This window comes from Eleutherodactylus coqui, chromosome 6, assembly GCF_035609145.1.
Source record: "Eleutherodactylus coqui strain aEleCoq1 chromosome 6, aEleCoq1.hap1, whole genome shotgun sequence".
Taxonomy (NCBI): Eukaryota; Metazoa; Chordata; class Amphibia; order Anura; family Eleutherodactylidae; genus Eleutherodactylus; species Eleutherodactylus coqui.
This window is the reverse complement of record NC_089842.1, coordinates 91,581,887-91,600,014: the sequence shown is the minus strand read 5'-3', so window position 1 is coordinate 91,600,014 and position 18,128 is coordinate 91,581,887. Positions and strand designations below refer to the sequence as shown.

The following is an 18,128-nucleotide window of genomic DNA, read 5'->3' as shown; positions in this document are numbered from 1 at the left end:
CACCACCACCATGCGCAGACATATGATGGCCAAGCACCCCACAAGGTGGGACGAAGGCCGTTCACCGCCTCCGGTTTGCACCCCTGCCTCTCCCCCTGTGCCCCAACCTGCCACTGAGATGCAACCCCCCTCTCAGGACACAGGCACTACCGCCTCATGGCCTGCACCCACACCCTCATCTCCGCTGTCCTCGGCCCCATCCAGCAGTGTAGTTCAGCGCACCGTTCAGCCGTCGCTTGCGCAAGTGTTCGAGCGCAAGCGCAAGTACGCCGCCACGCACCCGCACGCTCAAACGTTAACCGTCCGCATAGCAAAATTCATCAGCCTTGAGATGCTGCCGTATAGGGTTGTGGAAACTGAGTCCTTCAAAAGTATCATGGAGGCGGCGGCCCCGCGCTACTCAGTTCCCAGTCGCCACTACTTTTCCCGATGTGCCGTCCCAGCCCTGCACGACCACGTCTCCCGCAACATTGTGCGCGCCCTCACCAACGCGGTTACTGCCACGGTCCACTTAACTACGGACACGTGGACAAGCACAGGCGGGCAGGGCCACTACATCTCCCTGACGGCACATTGGGTGAATTTAGTGGAGGCTGGGACAGAGTCAGAGCCTGGGACCGCTCACGTCCTACCCACCCCCAGAATTGCGGGCCCCAGCTCGGTGCTGGTATCTGCGGAGGTGTATGCTTCCTCCACTAAAGCACCCTCCTCCTCCTCCTCCTCCTCTGTCTCGCAATCAAGATGTGTTAGCAGCAGCATGTCGCCAGCAGTCGGTGTCGCGCGGTGTGGCAGCACAGCGGTGGGCAAGCGTCAGCAGGCCGTGCTGAAACTACTCAGCTTAGGCGATAAGAGGCACACGGCCCACGAACTGCTGCAGGGTCTGACAGAGCAGACCGACCGCTGGCTTGCGCCGCTGAGCCTCCAACCGGGCATGGTCGTGTGTGACAACGGGCGTAACCTGGTGGCGGCTCTGCAGCTCGGCAGCCTCACGCACGTGCCATGCCTGGCCCACGTCTTTAATTTGGTGGTTCAGCGGTTTCTGAAAAGCTACCCACGCTTGTCAGACCTGCTCGTAAAGGCGCGCCGGCTCTGCGCACATTTCCGCAAGTCCCACACGGACGCTGCCACCCTGCGCACCCTGCAACATCACTTTAAGCTGCCAGTGCACCGACTGCTGTGCGACGTGCCCACACGGTGGAACTCTACGCTCCACATGTTGGCCAGGCTCTATGAACAACGTAGAGCTATAGTCGAATACCAACTCCAACATGGGCGGCGCAGTGGGAGTCAGCCTCCTCAATTCCTTTCAGAAGAGTGGGCCTGGTTGGCAGACATCTGCCATGTCCTTGGTAATTTTGAGGAGTCTACCCAGGTGGTGAGCGGCGATGCTACAATCATTAGCGTCACCATTCCTCTGCTATGCATCTTGAGAAATTCCCTGCAAACCATAAAGGCAGCTGCCTTGCGCTCGGAAACGGGGGCGGGGGAAGACAGTATGCCGCTGGATAGTCAGGGCACCCTCCTGTCTATTTCTCAGCGCGTACAGGAGGAGGAGGAGGAGCATGAGGAGGATGAGGAGGAGGGGGAAGAGACAGCTTGGCCCGCTGCTGACGGTACACCGGCTGATTGCCTGTCATCCTTTCAGCGTGTATGGCCTGAGGAGGAGGAGGAGGAGGAGGAGGAGGAGGAGGAGGAGGAGGATCCTGATAGTGCTCTTCCTAGTGAAGACAGCCATGTGTTGCGTACTGGTACCCTGGCACACATGGCTGACTTCATGTTAGGATGCCTTTCTCGTGACCCTCGCGTTGCACGCATTCTGGCCACGACGGATTACTGGGTGTACACACTGCTCGATCCACGGTATAAGGAGAACCTGCCCACTCTGATTCCCGAAGAGGAAAGGGGTTCGAGAGTGTTGCTATACCACAGGACCCTTGCGGACAAGCTGATGGTAAAATTCCCAGCCGACAGCGCTAGTGGCAGAAGGCGCAGTACCGAGGGCAAGGTAGCAGGGGATGTGCGTAGATCGAGCAGCATGTACATCCCAGGCAGTGCAACAGTCTTTAAGGGCCTGGCCAGCTTTATGGCTCCCCACCAAGACTGTGTCACCGCTCCCCAGTCACGGCTGAGTCGGCGGGAGCACTGTAAAAGGATGGTGAGGGAGTACGTAGCGGATCGCACGACCATCCTTGGTGACGCCTCTGCCCCCTACAACTACTGGGTGTCGAAGCTGGACACGTGGCCTGAACTAGCGCTGTATGCCCTGGAGGTGCTTGCTTGTCCTGCGGCTAGCGTCTTGTCGGAGAGGGTGTTTAGTGCGGCTGGGGGAATCATCACAGATAAGCGTAGCCGCTTGTCAACCGACAGTGCCGACAGGCTAACACTCATCAAGATGAACAAAGGCTGGATTTCGCCAGACTTCTGTTCTCCACCAGCGGACAGCAGCGATACGTAAGCAATACGTAGGCTGCACCCGCGGATGGAAGCTACGTTCTCTCTCACCATCCAAAACGGGGACATTTCTGCTTCATCAATCTGTGTCTAATATTCCTCCTCCTCCTCCTCCTGCTCCTCCTCCTGAAACCTCACGTAATCACGCTGAACGGGCAATTTTTCTTAGGGCCACAAGGCTCACTCAAATAATTTTTCTGAACAATTTTTATAAGTTTCAATGCGCTTAAAAGCGTTGGAACTTTAACTTGAACCAATTTTTCGTTACACTGGGCTGCCTCCAGGCCTAGTTACCACTTAAGCCACATTAACCAAAGCGATTAATGGGTTTCACCTGCCCTCTTGGCTGGCCATGGCCAATTTTTGGGATGTACATTAGTACTGTTGATACAGCAATTTTTGTGGGCCCTCGCCTACAGTGTAATCAAATTAATTTTTAGCCCACCTGCATTACAGCTGACGTTACCTCAGCTGTGTTGGGCAATGCAATGGGATATTTCTATGTACCGCCGGTGGCTTCCTGGCACCCACCCAGGCAGTGGGTCCACAGGGAGTTTAACCTACATGTGTCCACTTGTAAAGAACCCCAGTCTGACTGGGGCATGCAGTGTGGGCCGAAACCCACCTGCATTAACCCTTTCCAGTCCACTGTGTGACCTGTGAAGACATTAGGGTTTAAGGCTGTACAGCTCCGTTGTTGGTAGACGTCCGTCGGGGTTCTCTTACTGTATATTGCCAGCCTCTCTGCTGTCGGAGCCTATCCTACGTGTCAGCTCATGCAGTACTGGCTTTAGCCAGCATATAGCGCCGTTGTATAACAGCAGAAAAAGAGTAAGCCCCCTAGGAAAACCATATACAAATTGGATTGGAAAGGGTTAAGCACAACATTACTACCTCAGCTGTGTTGGGCAATGCAATGGGATATTTCTATGTACCGCCGGTGGCTTCCTGGCACCCACCCATGCTGTAGGTGCACACGGAGTTTTTACTACATCTGTACACTTATAAAGAACCCCAGTCAGACTGGGGCATGCAGTGTGGGCCGAAGCCCACCTGCATTAAGCACGACATTACTACCTCAGCTGTGTTGGGCAATGCAATGGGATATTTCTGTGTACCGCCGGTGGGTTCCAGGGAGCCACCCATGCTGTGGGTCGACAGGGACTTCACAATAGGGAGTTGTACCTGCCTGTGTCTATGAATTAAAAAGCCCGGTCTGACTGGGGCATGCAGACACCTTGACAGAATGAATAGTGTGTGGCACATAGGTTCCCCATTGCTATGCCCACGTGTGCAGCTCCTGATGGCGGTGGCACAGGATTCTATTTCTCATTGCTTCTGTACAGCATTGTGGGCTATCGCTCCGCCACTTTTAAAGAGGGTCGCTGCCTAGTCGTGCCAACCTCTGCAGTGTGTGCCTGCGGTCCCTCGTCATGGCAGACGCAATTCTAAATAGACATGAGCGTGGTGTGGCATGAGGGCAGCTGAAGGCTGCCCAGGGACACTTTGGTGTGCGCTGTGGGGGGGGAGGGGGGGGCGGTTGGCAGCATGTAACCCAGGAGAAGTGTCAGTGGAGTGTCATGCAGGCAGTGATTGTGCTTTGTTGGAGGTAGTGTGGTGCTTAGCAAAGGTATGCCATGCTAATGAGGGCTTTTCAGAAGTAAAAGTTGTTGGGAGGGGGGGGGGCCCACTCTTGCCGGTATTGTGGCTTAATAGTGGGACCTGGGAACTTGAGATGCAGCCCAACATGTAGCCCCTCGCCTGCCCTATCCGTTTCTGTGTCATTCCCATCACTTTGTTGAATTGCCCAGATTTTCACACATGAAAACCTTAGCGAGCATCGGCGAAATACAAAAATGCTCTGGTCGCCCATTGACTTCAATGGGGTTCGTTGTTCGAAACGAACCCTCGAGCATCCCGGGAAGTTCGTTCCGAATAACGAACACCCGAACATTTTGGTGTTCGCTCATCTCTAGTGTTCACCCTTAGTCTCTTTAGCTATCCTCCAGTAATTATGAAATTCATTAGCCCAGCGCCTTTTATCCCATTTAATAGACAGAAGGAAGCTGCCTTTTACTTTGCTGTTGCTCCCCTGACTTACTGGGCGCCGGTAGAATTGTATTCATTTTTAGGGATTAGCACCTCAAATAAAGGGATTAGGTCTCTGCAATGCAGCATTAATGCAGTAGAGATGAAGCATTACTAGACATATACTGAAATCGACGCACCTAACTGTACATTCTCAATTGAGAATTCAACAGTTTCTGGTGCAAATTGTACCAGAAAACTATAGAAGATGTTCTGCGCCACATTTACTATGTGTTTAAGGCCCAATGTCCATAAGCGGACTTGAATTGTGGAATCTGCATGGGGAACCTGTGCAGATGATCCGCCATTCAAAGCGCTCATAAGGAAACATGGGTGTCCGCAACTGAATTAAAGCATGTGGATTTGATTTGTGGACCTTGGTCCAGAAAACAAATCGCAGCATGCTGTATTTCAGTGCAGTTCCCGCCCGGACGGCTTCCATTGAAGTGAATGGAAGCTGTCTGAACTGATTGACATCGCAAATGGGCCATGGATTTCTTGGGAGGAGCAGGAGATTGAAAACAAAATCTGTACTGCGCATGTTCAACGGCGTGCTTTGCGAACCATCCCAAGTACAGATAACCCGGAAGAGTCACGGACACCACCACCTGCATGCACAGGTAAGCAGGGTCTGCCGCGGCGGTCATGGGCCGGATTCCGTGCTAGATTTTGCACACGAAATCCAACCTGCCCGTGGACATGAGGCCGTAGACACTTTCAAACACTTTTTTCTGCAGTGTCCAACAGAGGGCATTCCGTTGTGGGAAAGGGGCGTGGCCTAAATACAACATCATGCACGTAAAATTGCTGCAACCTTTGGTATAAACTGATAGCTGGTATAAAGTTAGACTAGACAATCTAGAGATTCAAGAGATATATCATTCTTCATCAACCACTGGCGCACTTTAAGTCTGCACTGTCTATCAGGCCACATACACACAAGTGTATTTTTACTCCATATTTGGTAATTGTTTGTATTTTGCAAATATAGATCAGTATTTATCCAGTAAAAACAAACAATGACAACAAATATGGAGGCAACTACAAATCAAATATTGATGGCATACGGTTCCAATGTCATATGTAACAAATCCATATTACAGAAGTGCAGCAATTCGCTAATCTGAAACTGGCCTTAGATACTAGATCTGTTACACTGTTCTTATTGAATGTCTGTGGTCTTCGTGAGAGCAGGAGACCCCCTGAATTGCACAATATGTCCTAATGACACATATAACAAGGGTTTGTCAGTAGAAGAAGTTGTATGAGACATCCTGCGGCTGTCAGGGCATGCTGGTAGTTGTAGTTTTGCAGCTTAAGACCTACAAGTTGGGAATCATAGTATCAGTGTATAATCCTGATCAATTCCTTGCCATTTCCAACACTGTAAAATGACTTTCAACTCAGCCCTACAAATGTAACTGTTGTGTAGATCAGTGATACAATCCATACTAACCTGTTTCTCCCCTTTTAGAATATCCGCATGCTCCTCCCCTCCCCCAACAAGCGTACTAATTATGAGGCACATTTTTCTGATATTAGTATTTTACACACCAGTCTTAGATAAGAGATGATAGAATAAGACCCGTCAAATATAAGAAGAGGTGCAAGCCTCTTATTACATTTAGCACATATTAGGTTAGCTGTGCGCCATTTGGTAAAATCTAAGGCAGCTGGACCTTACTATATATTTGCGCTATAACTTACGCCAGATACAAGACTGAGGCATCATTCTGGTGAACCTTAAAAGGGTTGTGCAAGACTTTTCCTATTGATGACCTATCATCAGGATAGGTCATCACTCATCAGTAGTGATTGGCAGGTCTCTACTATTCGGAATCCTCACCGATCAGCTGACTACCAGGCCCACTGTGAGTACAAACAGGGCTACTAGCAGATAGTGCCATCTGTATTGCAGCTGCCAGCTTTGGTACTGCAGGCATAGCTCCCATTGAATTAAATTAGAGCTGTGCCGGCAGTACCTAACCGAGCTGCTGCAACAATGACACCGCTATCTACTTCCAGCACCGTCCACACTGACAGCGGGGTGGGCGATCAGCTGATTGTCAGGAATCCCAAGAGACGGACCACCACAGATGAACTGTCTAAAAATTGTCTGGAACTTTTTCCATTGATTACCTCTGGTACCTAAACAATCTATAAATGTAAGGTTCATCATGCCAGGGACATGGCATGTTTGCTTCTCATTGTCAATGCTTTGCAGAAGGACTCTGATAATAGTTGAAGCTCATGTATGACGCTTCTTGTGAACATGCAGTTAATCCTTTTATATCTATTATTCTTCTTCACCCGTATGAAAACTGCCACTACAGCAAAATAAGAAATGTATACTTCATTGCACTGATGAGAAATCCTAAGTATGTAATATAGTGAGTAGACAACTATGCCAGGCGCTGGAAAAGCTGGAAAGTCAAGTTGATATAGCGGGGCATTAGAATATTGACATCACTTATCAAAAACTAATGTTTGTGGATTGAATTAAGGGGGTTGAAAAAATTGCTTTGCTTTTTTGTTTTTGCAGAAACAGCACCACTCTTGTCTGGCCCTTTGTTCTGGTACTGCAGCTCAACTTTCTTCAAGTATATGTGTGTGAGCTACAATAATAGCTCATAATAAGGAGTGAAAAAAAGGAAGAGCAATAGCCAAAAGAATATAATGGTTGCTTTGAGCTTACTTCATAAAGTACAGGTTGTCTATTAAAAAGGCCATGTGGGTTGGGACACAGTTCTTCTGTGACCTAGTGTTTAGCTTGCCATTCATAGTGAAATGTTGCCATGCTCTTCTCTTCCGCTTTGCTTTTGTTGCTATTAACATTGTACACTAAATCATTTTAAAAGAAAGCAGTGCCACGTCCTCTTTATTGTCTACACGGGCGCAATGGCTCAACCAAATGGGCCTTGTGCCTAGTACTGAATCTCATCCCATTCAGTCCCATTCAAGTGAACAGGATGACCCGCAGTGCCACACACAGCCAGCCATATGGAAGAGTGATTAGGGCATATCTATTATGCCCTGCATGTGTGTGTGTCTTTGGCCGAAGAGTGCTCCAAAGTGAAAATGTAGGTATTCTTTATGGTTACACTCGGCAGAGGCACAGTTCTTTATATAATAACACAGTTGTTTCCTCGTTGCACTTTATTTGCCAGGTGGTGGCAACGCAACAATGGCTCTAGTAAAGGTATTCACCCAGGATAGAATCTACTCCACAAGTCCTCTGATAATAGCTGATTTAGTCTCCTAATATCTAGTTAACCTATCCAGAAATAATGAGCATAGCTCCAATTCTACCACAATTTGTCTCAGTTTCATTAGAGGTGAACCATTCCCTAATTGTATAATAGCTGTGCCGGGCTTAGGGTCTCTCTTGCAGTTTTCTTTTACCCAGTACTGGGTTAGCAGAGCACTATGGCACTATGCAGCTTGGCTCTCACTTTTCTCAAGAGTTCCACTCCATTCCATCCCTAGAGCACCACACTCCAATCTGTCTCAGTCTGACTTTGTTTCTCGGCTTCTGTCATGAGCTTATCTGTTTTGTTGCATTCCAAGGGACCCAACCACATCAAGGGGATTGCACTCAGATTATAGGGGTACGACCAACAAAGGTTCTGGCGCCAACTAACCTTAGTTAATAAGTCACGCTGCTCACCCACCAAAATGTTCCCCAATGACATATCAGGGTATTAAGCATGATCCTGCACATGACAAGCCTCCCATTGAATGGTAGCTTGGGCCTTCACTCACATCCCCACCATGTTTCTCAGTAGGAAGTGTAGGAGCAGCATGGCGCTCCCATTGATTTCAATAGGAGTGAAGCTGGCGTTCCGACTTCCTCTTCTGACTCGTGATGATGATGTCGGGCCCACTGCATAGGACAGTGAGCCAGATGATCAGCTGATGGATGGACCCCGTCCATCAACTACTGATGAGCTATCCAGCGGAGCACAATTTTTTCAGGGTTTTAAACTACTTGTAAAAATCATCATGAATTTCAAATGGTTTTCATAGTGCTTTTTTAAACAAGTGTTTTCAGTGGCATTTTGTGTTTTGTTATGTTTGTAACATGTTTTCCAAGTCCTTTAGAGAACAACAAAGTTGTAGAAAAAAGACATGTTATACATTGGTCTAGCGCTTCCCAGCAATATTTATAAACAGGAGTTTTTTTGTTACATTTTGATCAAATTGTATAAGCCCACTAGCCACTTCACGGTGACTTCTTTTTAGTGGGTCCCTACACTACTGGGCACAGTACCGCATAGCGACGCCCACCGCTACAACATAGCACCCACAGGACACGCAAACCAGTTGCTGACCAACAGCATTGGGGCCAAGTTTAGTCCCCATGGCTCTGGGAACTTGACCTGTAATACCAAGTCTAACCACTGCAGTGGGAACAGAGCTGTCTGCTTCCAACAGAAATCAACTCGGTGCAAGAGCACAAGCAGCTCTTCAAAGGGGTCCTGAGCAGCAGATCTTAGCTGATCTACTATTGATGGCCTGTCTTAAGCATAGGCCATCAAGAGTTTACAACTGGACAACTCCTTTAAATTATAAATTCTCCTTTGCTACATCTGATTTAGTGTAAGTTTACTTTCTTTGTTTTCAAAAGTAGAAATAAACTTGACACTCAACCATGGAATGTACATTGAAAGCTCTTCAAAACCTCTCCGCAAAGTATGCCAAGAACAAAAAACCCAAACATAACTTTCTAACTGTGGTCAGAAACAACTAAAACATGACATTTCCATAAGTCTGTTCAATATATATTGCTATGTATGTGCTGTCTCCTGAGTCCTGCACCTTCATTGTCATTAAATTGTCAGCTGTTCTAATTTGTTCATATCTAGAGCTGTAACAATGGAAAGTGCTCATTCTCTACGTCTAGAGAAAACCTTTAAGAGACCGAGTGCCCAAACTGCAATCCAAAACCCACTTATTTATCGCAAAGTGCCAGCATGTCAGGGGGCGGGGCTTATCAAGACGTATGATTTTACCCACGTCGTTTTAAAAGGGGCAGGGCTGTTTCAAAATAGACATTGTGCAGATTTTGACTGCTTTTTGGATGTGGAAATGCTGCGGAATTTGCCAAGAAAAATTCCGCTGAGAACATTCTGCAACATTTCCGCCATGTGAAAACATACCCCAGTAGTAATAATGACCCCCACAGTGGCCTCAGCAGTACTAGTGTCCCCCACAGTGGCTTCAGTAGTAATATTGTCCCCCAAAGTGGCCTCAGTAGTAATAGTGACCCCCACAGTGGCCTCAGTAGTAATAGTGACCCCCACAGCGGCCCCAGTAGTAATAGTGACCCCCACAGCAGTCCCAGCAGTAAAAGTGACGCCCACAGCAGCCTCAGCAGTAACAGTGACCCCCACAGTAGCCTCAACAGTAATAGTGTCCCCCACAGCAGCCTCAGCAGTAATAGTGACCCTAACAGCAGCCTCAGCAGTAACAGTGACCCCCACAGTAGCCTCGGCAGTAATAGTGACACCTACAGTAGTCCAAGTAGTAATAGTGTCTCCTACAGCAGCCCCAGTAGTAATACTATTACTACTGGGGCCGATATATGGGACACCATTACTAATAGTATCCCCAATATCAGCCCCAGTAGTAATAGTGCTCCCCTGAGACCCATATACTTACCTCCTCCTCCTCGTCGAAGTGCCGCTGCTCCTCTGCTCGGCGCTGTATGCAACCGGACGCCTCCTCCCCTCTGCTCTTGCAGAACCAAAGAGGAGACGTCACAGTGTGCACCTGGGATCAGCATGGCTGAGTGAATACCGGCCGGTATTCACTACCGTGGTGAGCAGCCGCTCGTGCGTGTGCCAGCAGGGAAGGCTCTGCGTGCCACAGGTTTGCCTCAACTGGTCTAGAGGAAAGAACGTTTCATAATCAAAGTGGAAGAGATTCTTTACACCATGGAACTCTCTCAGCTTAAACAATTTGAAAGGGGCCTTTCTTGTAGGAGATAATTTAAGAGGATATGAATAGTAGATGCTGGAGACGATATGATATATTTTCATATTTAGCGTTAACAAAGACTTTATTTTCTATAATACAAAATGATTGACTCTTGTCTAATTGTGTTTTTCATGTGTTCTGGTGAATCAACACTGTAGGAGCATAGGCTGGACTAGATGGATTTATGAATATTTTGAACTTCAGGCCTCCCATTAAATATTCCCATTGTCAAAAAAATCAAACACCTGGAAGGAGTTGTTGTCTTGCTGCAAAACTCACCATGCAGTTATATCTCAGGCAGATATGCAAATAATTAGAGTTTATTAGATGAATGGCTTTGTGTTCCTCTCATGGCGGCTTCCAAGAGGCTTCCAGCAGGATAATGCTTGGCTGCACAAACAAGGGGGTCACAGGAATATCCCCACAAGATTGCCACACTTCTGTGGCTGCCCAGTCACCAGATTTACTGCCAATAGAATAGAGGTGATTCAACAGGGTACTAGAGCCTCCATGCCCACCAGTATGACATCTTGTATCCAAGCTAGAGGTGGTACAACAGGGAACGTGAGCCTCCATGCTCACCCATATCACATCTTGCATCCAAGCTAGAGGTGGTCCAACAGGATACTAGAGCCTCCATGCCCACCCATATTACATCTTATATCCAAGCTAGAGGCGGTACAACAGGGTACTAGAGCCTCCATGCCCACCCTTATCACATCTTGTATCCAAGCTAGAGGCAGTACAACAGGGTGCTAGAGCCTCCCTTTAAGTGTTAAGTTTTCCGCCCTAAGTAATCCTTTTGCCCTGATACTGTAATCACTTACTTATATCAATGTTACAATCACATACAGGAAGTTTCATTCGATTCTGACAGCTCCTTTTAGGTGTTTCATTTTTTTAACAATGGGTGTATTATGGAGTGCCCAAACGATACTACAGACCCATACCAGAGGCATAGCAATAGTCTTATGGCCCCCTCAACACTATACCATGACTGGATAACATTTCCATATTGTGATTAACAAATACCACCATATTGAGACTAGATAACACCACCATATTGGGACTAGATAACACCACCATACAATAACAGCATAACATAACAATATCATGACTGGATAACACCACCAAACAGTTACCAGATAACACTATCATACCATGACTAAATAATACCACCATACAATTGCTGAACAATGCCACCATACTGTGAATGGATAGTCATAACATTAAAGGGATTGTCTTAGTTATAATTTTTTTCTTAAAAAGTGCTCCCATGCCTAGAAATAAAAAACATCCTACATTCGTCTCTCCCAGCTCCCCCGCATGGGCAGCACGGCATCCTCCAGTCCTTCGGAGAGGTTTGTTATTTTCTGGCATGGAGAACATGTGTATGTAAAATAAATGAATCTGACAAGCTCTTTGCACATACAATATTCTGCATGGTGGTGTCAGGCTTATTTGTTGCTGAATAATTTTCCATAACGCCACAGATTATTGCAACCTTGGCTTGGTATATTGTCGCTTGTCCTCCTGACCCCCTTACATGACTATGACTACGATGTAATTCATATGGCAAGTATGAAAGGCATTTCCAGTATGGACTCTATATCCATGTATTCAGAACTATTACAAGTATTCTATGCAAATGAGAGATGGTGTCATGCCTTCGCAGCTGCACTTATTAGCAGGCACGCTAGTTGTAAAGTTCAGCACAAGAACAAACTCTAGGCGTGCGGGTGAACTATTAGCAGGCAGCTTTCCTGCAAGCCATTGTCTGACCATCTAACTGGTAGCACTCAGAGGCATTATACCATCTCCTATTTGCATATCAAATTTTCCAGAAGATCATCGCATGGCCATTTAAAGGGGGTTTCCAGGACTTAAAAAATAAAGTGAAAGGGGCTTAAAATGAATAAAAATTGAATACTTGCCTCTTCCTGTGAAACCTGTGAGTGTTTGAGCAGTCATGTGTACAATGAACGGCACATAACAGCCCACCACGTCTTCCAGGTTCCCTGTGTTGGGCACAGGAGCTTTACTGCTGAGTGGGGAGCCACCAGGAGAGGTGAGTATTCAGTTCTTAGTCATTTTAAGCCGCTTTGACTTTATCTTTAAGTCCCAGAAAACCCCTTTAAGTTTCCTCACACCTACTTGGTGGTCTCCACAAGGAGAAATTATATCCTTCCCATTTCAAGAATTGTAAAATGCATTTTCTTGGCAGCAACAAGAACATATTTTTCAAACTTTTTCAATTTGTATATTTCCTTGTTCTCAACATTGCCTGCTTAGGCAGTTTTCACATCTGCATCGGGGATTCTGTTTTTCTGTTCTGTTTGAGGAACAGGAAAGGGGAATCCCTGGCTGAACAGGTCCATCTTATGAGGGGACCGAACAGTGCTGAACGGATCCCTTTGACTACAATGTAGTCCGTCTGGTTTCCACTCAGCTGCCCTATATTTCACTGGAAGACAAAGCGCTGCATGCTGCTGGCATAGATGTTGAAGAAACAGGACAAAAACTTAGAGCAAGGATGAGATCTCATCACCACACAATTACCTGTGGCGGAGCATTTTTCCAGTCACGGACACAACATAGAACATATGAAACCTGGAGCAGAGATAACACGCTGGTCTGGTGACCCCTAAAACATTCACATCAGTGGACTAATTAAGCATTTACTTATCTGTTCATCCTGTTCTGGTATTTTTTTTTAAGAACAAATTAATCATGTCTGTGCCATGTCATATGTATGTGTATATCTATGTATGCCTCTTCGGAGCTATTCCATTTGAGCCTGAGGAAGAACCCTGAATAAGTTTGAAAGCTAACTATAACATCATTTCTTTTTCTTAACCATTAAAAGGTATCATATCTACAGGATTACTTGGTTTCTCTTACTGAGAACAATTACATTTTGCTGGCATAGAGGAAACTCCAAACAGAGATGACTGTAGATATTAATGAGATGATGGCAGTCAGAAGGTACGGCACTGCTCACTGACCACATTTCTTTAGCACCATTAGCCTTCTCCGGAGTCGTTTAATTCCTTGTAATGTTAGGTAAGACAGGTAAATAACCATAAGTAACCGTTCGTTTATTACAAGCAATAACAAGTGCCCATAAAATCCATTAATTCAGTACACAGTAATGCTGTAGTTTCTCATTATAACCCCAAAACAGGATGGTGGGTGAGGCTACAGTTTGGGGGAAACTTTAGAGGTTGTCTGGTACATTGTGTAAATGACTGATGGGGTATACTATTGCAAAGAGCAATGGTACAGTATGTTTGTCATGTAAGTGGTGCTGCTTGTACCCTACTGATACATAGATTAGTAGAATGGACATGTTTAAGTGAAAGTTAGCTGCCAGCTTAAAAATTATTAAGGGGTTGTCCAACTTTTTTCTTTTTTTACACATTTTGGCCCCCCTGCACCAAAATAAATTTTATCGTGGAGCTGAAGGGCCATTTTGGGGTTCTGGCGTTACAACAATTGATCCGTGATGTCACTGGCTCTTCTGGCCTGATGATGTCCCATAAATAGGTCACATGGACTTCTAATGCAGAAGCCCCGGCCTGTTTACGAGACGTCACTGATGACATCACATGTCGGGGCCTCCTGTTGGCTTCAGCAGTCACTTGAGTAAACTACCACATGAGTGCTGCGGGGAAAGTAAACAGCAGGGCCAAAGCAACAACGGGGGAGCAGCACATTAGAGGTAGGTGAGTACACATATTTCTAATATATATCCCTTTCCCCTCCACTGCCACCAATGAATTCTTATATCGGAAAACTCCTTTAAATTGAATGATTTTCGTTTTTTCTCTAGAATGTCAGTTTAGTAAAACAGTTGGATTCAAGTATACAAATATGCACATAAACAGACATGCAGTTCCAGTCTGGCGGTACAGTGCAGAGTCTGTGACCGCTAACCTCTCCTGACCGCTGATGTCTGCGCGGAGGTGAGAGGTCAGTGGTCACAGACTCTGCGCTGCTCTGCCAGACTGGAACTGCAAGAGGGGTGAGTGTAAAGCCTGTAGGGATGCTGCTCAGCCAGAGAGCAACAGGGGGAGGCGCATCACTGGGGCTACTATGGGGGTCACTATCACTACTGCGGCCACTATGGGGGTCACTATCACTACTGCGGCGACTATGAGGTTCACTATCACTACTGGGGCCACTATGGGGGTCACTATCACTAATTAGGTCAGTGTTACTGCGGTGACCACTATGGGGGTCATTATTACTACTGGGGCCACTATGGGGGTCACTATTACTACAGCGGCCACTTTGGGGGTCACTATCACTAATGGGGTCACTATGGGGTCAGTGTTACTGCGGTGACCACTATGGGGGTCATTATTACTACTGGGGCCACTATGGGGGGTCACTATTAGTGCTTGTTTACATGGACATAATCTAATTTTGGTTGGAAAATTATGCTGTGTATTTGCAGGACCAAAAGTCGTTTATACTTGCATTTTTTGGCTGCTGTGGAGTATTTTATGCGTGCAAATGCAGTACGCATTTGTGCACGCAAAAAAGAATGAAGACACGCTCATTGAAATGGTACACAAATTCACGGGTTTCCTGTGTATTCACTGTGTATTTGCGCCCGCCCATTTACTTGAATTGGCCTACTGTGGTTCCATAGATTTTTTCACATGATTGCACATTGCGCAAAAGAATACACTCATGTGAATGGACTCATTGAAATCAATGGGTTCTATTCACTGTATTACGTGCGCAAAAATTGCGCACATAATACACTGCGCAAATACGCTCATGTGAATGAACCCTTACTATACAATTACAGTCGGCCCTTTGAAGGCGACCATAAGGCTGATGTGGCCCTCGGTAAGAATGAGTTTGACACCCCTGACATAACTCATCACAATATCACATTACCTTACCTGCTGCTTAACATGAGATTGCAAGCATGATACATCATAGAGCACCAAAAGCAGCTCTGCTACATCTGCAACTTATTCTTATGGGATTCACATTTCTTTTGTTTTCTTTCATTTAAAAATGCAATCCTGAACTGAGCTGAATCAGTAATAAATGTCATTGCTAGATCGGGGATTCAGGACCTCATCAGTGTGTGCTACGGCTCTTACTACTTTTCAGTTTGACTATCATCTTTGTAATCCTTTTGCTTATATGCCACCATGAATTTGCAGATTTCAAAATCTACTAGTTATTAAGGCCCTTTCACATAGGAAGGAATATTCCGCAGGACGCTGCAGATTATTCCACCATGCTGAAAAATCCAGACTAAAATCTGCACATCTAATGTGCGAACATTGATGCAGAATTGAAAAAGGCAGAATTCTGCAGTCCATCCTACATCAAAATCCACATTCAGATCAGTAATGCAGTATCCTGGTGAATTTTCTCTCCCCTGTAAAAGCATCTTTAGGGTTCAGAGGGTTGTTCAGTTACCAGACAACATCCCTTTAATGGGTCTGTCTGTAGTAAAATAATGAACTGAACTCTAAATACCTCTCCACCACCTTTAGGATACAGCAGTGCAGTCCTGCTGTGGTCCCAGTGTTTGTTGTGACAGCTGATGTCACAGGAAGTCAGGTAACTTCTGCAGCCAATCAGAGGTGTTACTGCTCATTCTCCTGGCATTGGCACTCACATCCTGAAGGCCATGACACCAGGAATTGGGGCACATGACGCTGAAGCTTCTGATTGGCCACGGCGGTCAAATGACTTTTGATGATGGCTGCTGTCACAACAAGCATCAGGAGTACAACAGGACTGCAGGACTGGATACCGCTGAATGCGGAGGGGTAAGTCGAGTTTATTATTTTACTACTGACATGCCTATTAAGGGGATGTTGTATGGTAACCGGACAACTCATTCCAGTAACTTGGATTAATAGTGTCTGCTAAAAACTGGCATCAGGTTCATCTGCTCTTTGAAGCGATAACCTGAATACACTTTATACAGTGTACAGTAATAATAGATTTTACTGAGTCCGGGCTCACACAAACGGGTTGGATTCCACGTGTGGAATGTCTGCAAATGATCGTGGAAATTAATTGCGAATGGTCGCGTATGTACGATTATGGACATATGGAAGAAAGCTCGCAAGTAGAAAATGACATCAGAAAGTAGTTCAACATCGCACAGACGACCGACTAGGTGATTTTTCTTTCCCTCTAATTCCGACTTCTGTATCTGGTTTCCTAGCAAGTTGCGAGCGAATCCGCACCCATATGCAATGTTAATTGCAAATGCACTGCAGATCGCACGCTTCCATACAGATCAATGGAGCCCATACTTGCGAAATCTGCGCTAAAAGAGAGTATGCTGCGATTTTTGTTCCGCTTGCAGAATACACAATTCCTACCTGCACGTCTGAGCCTTTCAACGCCTGCGTATTACCGCATATCAGTAAGTGCGGAATCCGCAATTCAAATCCGGTCACATTAGACCGGCATTAATAACTATGGTGGAAGCTACAGGCCTCACATATTGTGTGCAACAACATTAAACTGTTAGTGATTATGTATGTGGCAGGGAATAATGAATACAATAATGTACAATATCTTAGTATACACTATATAGTACACAAAAAACTGTGTGCAAGAAGAACTGATGCTGTTTTGAAGCCAAAGGGCGGTCACACCAGATATTGATTTGATTTAGATTTCTCTTTTGTGGTTTCACTTTGCATTCTGTTAATTAACAAAAACAAACTATTAACACTTTTTTTTTTTTTTTTTTTTTTAAAGCCTTCTTACTTTGCAGCACCTTTTCCCCACACCTGCCTAAAACTTTTGCACACTACTGTGTTTTTCATGTTTTCCAACAAAGTGATATCAAGATCTATGCATCTTACCTCTTATATTATCCTTAGTGAGTTATCGCAATGTACTAATGACCCAGTTCTAAAGCGTTAATAACAAATACAGCTCTGCTACATCTGTAGAGAACACACACTTACCTGGCAGTTATGCCTTCCGTTTTGACTATTTCAGAGCATTGCACTGTCTTGCTGAGCAGACTATTCACCGTCGACCGCAGGTACTGGTTATTACTCAGATCAGGGGTCCTGTCTAGAATTTGGCGCAGCTGCTCTTTTGTATCTCTAGCAATATCTGGAAGGTAGGGGTGACTCCTCTGTAATTGAGGAAGCCCATCGAGCTTCGACAATGCATCCAGCTTCTGTATGACCCTCTCCACTGTCTTCCTGTCCAGACTGGCACTCTGCCCTCCATTTGATGCATGCATGGGTATAGAGGGTGCAGAAGAATGAAGACCAAGTGTAAGAAGAATCTCAGATAGGACGGAGACTTACATAGAAATAATATAAAGGAAGGGCTGTGGAAGGGAGCACAGAGGACAGAGAGAAAAACAAGTCATAAGACCATAAAGAAGATCAGAGAAGTTAGTAAGTGTTGAGACGGAGAACAGAAAGTTAAGAGACCCAGCAGCAGACGGATGGAGAAGCAATTACAGTAAAGTGAAAATGATCCAAAGTTGAGAAGTAACGAAGTAGCCAAAACTTAAATCAGAGTTGTTTAGTCCAGAGGCTGTGTAGTCAGCGACCTGAGTGCAGCGTCTCTTCCTGTTTGTGCGAGGGCGTCAC

General features: G+C 45.9%; 1 protein-coding gene across 1 annotated transcript in view; it reads right to left on the bottom strand.

Moving 5' to 3' along the window:
• Positions 1-18,128, bottom strand: part of CBLC (Cbl proto-oncogene C) — a 44,929-nt gene extending 26,801 nt beyond the window's left edge. Inside the window, exon 1 of the mRNA XM_066607171.1 lies at positions 17,484-18,128. Within this exon, the coding sequence (XP_066463268.1) occupies positions 17,484-17,770 (287 nt within the window). The 5' untranslated portion in view covers positions 17,771-18,128. The remainder of the gene's footprint in view (positions 1-17,483) is intronic.